A 7,829-nucleotide genomic window follows, 5' to 3' on the forward strand; every position below is an offset into this window, starting at 1 on the left:
GCTTGAGCCCAGGAGTTGGAGGTTGCTGTGAGCGTGAGCCTGATGCCATGGCACTCTACCCAGGGGGATAGCTTGAGGCTCTGGGGCAAAAAAAAAAAAAAAAAAAAAAGGTGCTAGGAAAACTGGATATCCACTTGCAGAAGAATAAAACTGGATTCCTGTCTCTCACTGTATACAAAAACAAACTCAAGGGTGGTGCCTGTGGCTCCAAGGAATAGGGTACCAGCCCCAAATACCGAAGGTTGTGAGTTCAAACCCAGCCCCAGCCAAAAACTGCAAAAATCAACTCAAAACATAAAGACTTCAGTGTAAGACCTGAAGCTATAAAACTACTGGAAGAAAGCAAGGGAAATGCTTCAGGACATTTATCTATGCAAGTATTTTATGGCTAAGATCTCAGAAGCACAGACTACAAAGCCAAAAACAAATGGGACTATATTAAACTAAAAAGCTTCTGCACAGTGAAGGAATCAGCAGAGTGAAGAGACAACCCAGGAGAAAACATTTGCAAACTATCCATTTGACAAGGGACTAATATCTAGAATATGCAAGGAACTCAACAAAAAATTCCATTCAAAAGTAGGCAGAGGATCTGAATCATTTCTCTAAAGAAGACATACAAATTGTCAACAGGTATGTGAAAAGTGCTCAATATCGTCAATCATCAGGGAAATAAAAATCAAAAGCACAGTGAGATAACATGTTATCTCAGTTGGAATAGGTATTATTAAAAAGACAAAAAAATACAAATGTTGGTTAAAATGCAGTGAAAAGGGGAACTTTTTTTTGTGACAGAGTCGCACTATGTCACCCTTGGTTGAGTGCTGTGGTGTCACAGCTCACAGCAACCTCCAGTTCTTGGGCTCAAGTGATTCTCTTGCCTCAGCCTCCCAGGTAACTGGGACTATAGGTGCCAGCCACAACGCCTGGCTATTTTGTTGTTGTTGCAGTTGCCATTGTTGTTTAGCTGGTTGGAGCTGAGTTCGAACCTGCCAGCCTCCATATATATATGGCTGGTGCCATAAGCACTGTGCTACAGGTGCCACACTGAAAAGGGAAATCTTATATGCTGTTGGTGGGATTGTAAATTAGTCCAGCCATGTGGAAAACAGTATGAAAGTTTCTCAAAAAATTAGAAATAGAATTGCTATACAAATGAGCGATCATACTACTGGGTATCCAAAGGAGCGCAAATCAATATATCAAAGGGATACGTTCTCCCCCATGTTTATTACAGCACTATTCATAATAACTAAGATACAGAATCAAGTCAATAGATGAATCAGTAAAGAAAATGTCTTGTATATACACAGTGGAATACTATTCTGCCACTGAAAATAAAATCCTGTCCTTTACAGCAACATAAATGGAACTGGAGGTCATTGTGTTAAGTGAGATAATTCAGGCACAGAAAGACAAGATACCATGTTTTTCACTCATGTGGAAGCTCCAAAAGCTGATTTCACGGAAATAGAGAATAGAATGATAGTTAGGAGAGGCTGGGGCAGAAGAGGATGAACAAAGGATGGTTAATGGGTGCATAAGTACAGTTAGGTAGAAGGAGTAAGTTCTGGTGTTCAGTAGTACAGTAGGTGACTGTAGTTAACAATATATTTCAAAATGACTAGAAGATATGAAATGGCACCAACACAAAGAAATGAGAAGTGTTTGAGGTGATGGGTATCCTAAACACCCCAATCTGATCATTACACATCGTATGCCTGTATGAAAATATCATTTGTGCCCCAAAAAACATGTCCAGATATTACGCATTAATTTTTTAAGCATGTTCATTTCCCAGGCACCCTTCAGTGAAACCCACTGAACAGAGCTTTCAGACATCTTTTTAGCACCTTACACTTAAATAGGGTAAAAGTGGGCAGCCAGAGGTCACAAGACAGTTGAGAAATGAGAGCACAGAACCAAGAGATGTCAATCATGAAACTGAAAAGGAAACCAGAAGAAATGGCATAGAAAGCATAACAAAGCTTAAAAATTACCTGTAAATAATTTTTTATTTATAAAAAGAAGAGCAAAGAATATCGAGGGCCTATAGAAAAGGAATATTTGAAGAATAGAAAAGAATTCATGAAAATAAAAACTGATTGCGGGCGACGCCTGTGGCTCAGTGAGTAGGGCACCAGCTCCATATACCGAGGGTGGCAGGTTTGAACCCAGCCCTGGCCAAACTGCAACAAAAAATAGCCAGGGGTTGTGGTGGGCACCTGTAGTCCTAGCTACTCAGGAGGTTGAGGCAAGAGAATCACCTAAGCCCAAGAGCTGGAGGTTGCTGTGAGCTGTGATGCTACAGCACTCTACCGAGGACAACAAAACAAGACTCTGTCTCTTAAAAAAAAAAAAAAAGAAAATGATTGCACCAGGGATCTGATGGAATAAGCATAAAATTCAGAACAAGAGGAGCCTGAAGGCATGTAGCGGTATGGAGAGAGAGCCAATCATATTCAGAGGATAATGAGTCAGAAAGATGGTAAACAGGAGATCCAGCATGGAATAAGATACCTTACAAGATGGTGAAAGAAAATTCCACAGCAGACCTTCTGCAACAGGTAGTATGGACAGGTGGTCCAGATTGGTCTGGTGGGATGCAGGCTTTTTAGGAAAGGATGCCCACAGGGAAAAGTGGATGTGATGACAGCCATCTCGCAGAGGTGTGCATTTCTTTAAGAACTTACATTTGAGAGGCCAGACACAGTGGCTCACGCCTGTAATCCTAGCACTCTGAGAGGCCAAAGCAGGTGGATTGCTTGAGCTCGAGTTCCAAACAGCTTGAGCAAGCATGAGACCCCATCTCCAAATAGAGCCAGGCATTGTGGCAGGCGCCTGTAGTATCAGCTACTTGGGAGGCTGAGGCAAGAGGATCACTTGACCCTAAGAGTTTGAGGTTGCTGTGAGCTGTGATGCCACAGCACTCCTCCCAGGACAACAGAGTGAGACTGTCTCCAGGAAACAAAAGAAAAATTATATGTGGGGTCAGGAGTTCAAAGCCAACCTTGGCAACATAGTGAGATCCCCATCTCTTAAAAAAAAAAAGACATTATCCTGGGTGTGGTGATACACACCTGTAGTCCCAGCCACTCAGGAGTCTGAGGTGGGAGGATTGCTTGAGCCCAGGAGTTCAAGGTTTCTGGGAGCTATAATAATGCCATATATTCAAGCCTAGTTGGCAGACCTGGCTCTAAAAAAATACATAAACAAAGATTTTCCTCAGATTAATAAGATCCATAACTTCAAAAGTGATCGTTACAGGTGACTAAGGTAATTAAAAATTACTTTAAACTTAATTGTCTTTAGGCAGTGATCTTATGACTATCAGGACTGTCTTTTCAATTTGGAATTCTTTTTTTTTTTTTTTCTTTTTCCAGTTTGTATGCCAGAAGAAGGGTTTAAAGGTAAGTTGCATTTGTCATGTTTTGTTCATCCTGTAATTTTCTGTTACAGCAAAGGCTATAATTTGATTTTAAAATTTAATTCAATCTGAGTCTCATGACTGAAATTAATTTTAGTTAAATGCATTTTTAATTCAAGCTTCTTCATTATCTTTTTCAACACTAAGGCCTCAGATAGGGCCTGTGTTCTATTTTGCCAGATGTCCATTCAGTTTTCTTGTTCTCATTTCTGAGAGGTTGAGAAATTAGCCAGTGGCATTTCAAGCCTTATATTTAACTTTCCCCGCTTCCTCTTTTCAGTCCCTCTTAGCACAAGACAGTTTGTATGTAAGTGGTAAGAATTAGTGGTACAAGAATTTGCCAAATTATATCAAGTACGGCGAAAAAGATTGAATTAATCTATTTGGAACGAGGCTATCTAACCTTTTTTTTTTCCTCTGCTGCAAATTTGAAGGATAAGAGTTGCCTTGGGCCACTCAGTAAAAACCAAAGATATCCAATACCTAAAACCACAGATAAGCAAAACAGGCCTCAAAAAATCAGCATGCTGCCTATGGGCTGCAGGTTAGACACCCCTGAATTAAAATAAAGGCATTGGTTGGATTATTATTTCAAGTAGAAACATCTGAGCCACTGCAGCTGTGCACACCAGTAGTAATCATTAATCCATCAAATACAGACCATTGACATTTACAGATTGACCTGTTGCCATGTTGATTCCAGAGGTCTATGGCAGGTTAAGATTTTGCCAAGGAATGAGGTCAAATCAAACAGCAGGTGTTCTTTGCTAAAGCAAATGAATGGCAGAGCTACTGGCCTAAATAAAGTCTTCCTCTAAATGTAGTTTTGTTGTCTGCATGATACCACTACAAAGGGACTCCTGATGTCAAAAGAAATGATTTCCCTTTATGAAAAATGACCAACAAATGAAAGCATCAATAAAATCTGATTAATTTGTTTGAAGATACTCATGGGAAACACATGGGTTTCAACAGAAATGTGATTTAGCTGAAAGCATGATGTGTGCTGTTATTTTTTCTTATCCTTCACCGCCAAGGGGTTGCTATGTTCATATATTAAATTGGATAGTCCCTGTTGATGATTCGTTCTTGGCTAACGGAATCCACAAACTCTTAACGTTTAGTTCACAACTGTACCTCCACATGTGTTTCTCTTCTCAGGTACTGGTCTACTTGGACATTAATCTGTGAATACTTGCTGACTCCTAAGGAATGACCGGAGGGGAAGAGGAGTTTGACATGTTAGGGCATTAAAGAAAAGGTGGATTTAAGGATTAAACCATTACCGTGACTCTTCCAAAAGGCAAAAATCCATTCAAAAGTGACTGTCCCAAATGCCTTATGTCAAATAAAGCAGATTGCACTGAGGACATCAGACTTGAAGGAAATGTTTCCAATTTTATATTTAAGGGGTGGAGGGAGGGAGAGGGCAAGTAAAGATTGAACAAGTTTAGTAGCAGTAACAGTAAATCATGTTTACATATGAGATTTATAGTCATGGGAGGGAATAAAATTCTGTTCTATTTCCTTGCTCGAGTTTCATACCAGATGCATTGGTCCGTAAGGATTTGTATCACAGTAGATGAGACAACATTCTGCTCTGAATGAAAAATAATTCTTTAGAGACATAACCTGCTTACCAATACTTGTCTTTGATTCATATATTCTACTTTCAATAAAGCATGAAAGTGAAGAACTTGCCATAAGTGTGGAAAAGTGTCTTCAGATTTAGACTCCTCACCGTGTCAGCTGGAGCGGCCCCTGCCTTACACACTGCCTGCCCTGTGGTCTGTCTCTCACTGTTGGGGAAAGGAGGGTACCTGAGAATCTCCTGCAGTAAACAAGGCATATGTCTCATTTTGGGCTTCAAAGGCTTTTTGGTTTGATGCATTGCAGAAAAGATGGAGAATGTTTATTATGCGTGATAGCAGCCGCCTCCGGTTTTGCTATTCACAACTGGGAAATACATGTTGCATATTTGAAAAATCAGACCATCTTATCAGAAGAGTAAATTGGATCCAAGTACAATTAGATAACATGAAGTTTTTATAAAATTCATTCTTCCCCTCCTCCAAGTCTGCTGTTTCTCTGATCTGGCTTCTCTTTTTGAAAGTGTCGTCCCAAATTTCCCTAAGGGGATCTTTTAGATCACTTTGTGCTCTTTTATCCAACTCAGGGTTATTGTTATTAGCAAAAAATCCTTATTGAAGGATTTTTAAATGGAACTTAAGGCTGGAGGGTTTTTTTAAAAAAAAAAATTGTTTTCTTTGTTGAATATGTATGTATATGTTTGTGGCCAAAATGCTAGCTTAGGGATCACTCTTGTTAACATTTTCCTTCTGGCTTTAGGTTTGTGCTAGGCTTTGTTGGGTGTTTTGTTTTTTTGTTTTCATTTTATTGTTGAGACAGTCTCACGGTGTCACCCTTGGTAGAGCGCAGTAGCATCACAGCTCACAGCAACCTCAAATTCTTGGGCTTAAGCAATTCTCTTGCCTGGGCCTCCCAAGTAGCTGGAACTATAGGCACCCGCCACAACGCCCAGCTATTTTTAGAGACGGGGATCTCGATTTGGCTCAGGCTGGTCTTGAACTTGTGAGCTCAAGCAGTCAACCCACCTTGGCCTCTCAGAATGCTAGGATTACAGGCATTTTCATTTTGTTTTATGTTGTTTTTTTCCTCTTCCTTTCATGACGATGTGAACTTACATAATGGATGGAGGAGGCAGATTTCGATTTGAGGACCAGTAACCTTGACAGCATCCCTGTTGAATAGCTGTTTTTATCAGAATAATTATGACTGTTTGGTAAAATTCTAACTTGGTATTTGTGTTTCCCTTTCTCTTTTGTAACATACCTTCTGAGTAGGCAGGGGGTCTTTAGTGAGCCTGAGGGGGAAGGTGACAAGTGTACACAGCACCTTCCAAAATCTTTCTAGGAGCAGCAACTGAGGGACCAGCGGCTTTGAGGTCTGCACAGAGAAAGGATATGAAGTTAAAGCTAATAGATAGCTAATCCTTATTTTTATTTTAAGTTTTTTTTTTTTTATTTTCTCCAATTCATATGAGTGTACAATTTATAGGTTACATCATTCTCACTTCCAGGGTAAAGTTCCATTTGTAGAAGAGCCCCTCACCTGGGGTAATCCTCATTTTTAGATCTCCACCTTTTATTTAGCTGCAAAGAAACAAAAGCTGTACCCAGTTGGCTGTTAACAATTTTAAAATGTTATTTAGTTATTTTTTTCTTTATGCAGAGGTATAAAACAATAGCCTTTCAGGTTGAGACTTCCCCCCCTGTCCCGCCAGTGTCAGTACTTGCTCCTTTAATAACTCTGCCCAGGGCTGGGGAAGGCCTGACTGAGCTGGTGATGCTCCAGCAGCCCAGACCCTCTGCGGTCTTCTTCCTCCTGCCTTGACAACTTACCTGTTTTGCCAATGCTACTTAGAATGTTTTTGATCCAGCAGCAATTACTGTGACACTTTTGACACTTGCACAAATGTAGGAGCTTAGGCCCCTGACCCCTGAATCTGCATCCACAGGCCACTCCTGAGCTCTTAAACGTTTAAAAATCAGCAGCCAGGCATGGTGACTCACCTCTAATCCTAGCACTCTGGGAGGTCAAACAGGGAGCATCCCTTGAACTCAGGAGTTTGAGACCAGCCTGAGCAAGAGTGAGATCTCATCTTTACTAAAACTCGAAAAAATTATCCAGGTGTGGTGTGGGACTCCTGTACTTCCAGCTGTTTGGGAGGCTGAGGCAAGAGGATCGCTTGAGCCCAACAGTTTGAGGTTGCTGTGAGTAGGCTGATGTCACAGCACTCTACCCAGAGCAATAGCGTGAGATCCGGTCTCAAAAAGAAAAGTTTCAAAAACGTTGGGCAGGGGCCTCTTTGCCATTCACAGTAGGTATAGTTACAAAGAAATGTATACATGTATTGAGTGCTTTGCACTACCACCCATATCACTTTGTACAGGGAAAACAGGTATAAGGTGTAACCTAAAGCCCAATTCTTTTGTCTGTATTTACAAATAGGTGGAGTTCAGTTGTCCTCTGGGCTGTGAGCACATTAAAATGCAGAGACTCTTTGGGGGTTTTAATGCCGTGCATCTGTGCATTTTTATATTAGATCAGTCTAATGAGCTATTAAGAAGCTTCCGTTCTTTAATCTCAAATTAATGTGTACAACATACTAAGCTGGTTCAAACTGTTGCCATTACCTGAAATATAGGCTGCCATTCGGATGTCTTCCTTTCCTGGGGAGAATAAGTATCATTCTCTGTATTTACAAACTCCATTGTGTAGAATTACTGTTACCTTCCTTGCCAAATTAAAAAGACACGAGTGTCCCTTTATTTCTGTGGCATCATAATCCAGAGTGAATTTTTTTTTGTTGTTTTCAGTG

The 7,829-nt window shown here is 40.5% G+C and overlaps 1 protein-coding gene across 3 annotated transcripts in view; it reads left to right on the forward strand.

Moving 5' to 3' along the window:
• Nucleotides 1-5,127, forward strand: part of USP48 (ubiquitin specific peptidase 48) — a 95,899-nt gene extending 90,772 nt beyond the window's left edge. For all 3 annotated transcript variants that reach the window (XM_003783819.2, XM_023509709.1, XM_023509710.1), the window contains 2 exons: nt 3,384-3,410; nt 4,589-5,127. In XM_003783819.2, the coding sequence (XP_003783867.1) occupies nt 3,384-3,410; nt 4,589-4,611 (50 nt within the window). In that variant the 3' untranslated portion in view covers nt 4,612-5,127. The remainder of the gene's footprint in view (nt 1-3,383; nt 3,411-4,588) is intronic.
• The last annotated feature ends 2,702 nt before the right edge of the window (nt 5,128-7,829 follow it).

Source organism: Otolemur garnettii, unplaced genomic scaffold, assembly GCF_000181295.1.
Source record: "Otolemur garnettii isolate 467f Iridium unplaced genomic scaffold, OtoGar3 scaffold00009, whole genome shotgun sequence".
Classification (NCBI taxonomy): Eukaryota; Metazoa; Chordata; class Mammalia; order Primates; family Galagidae; genus Otolemur; species Otolemur garnettii.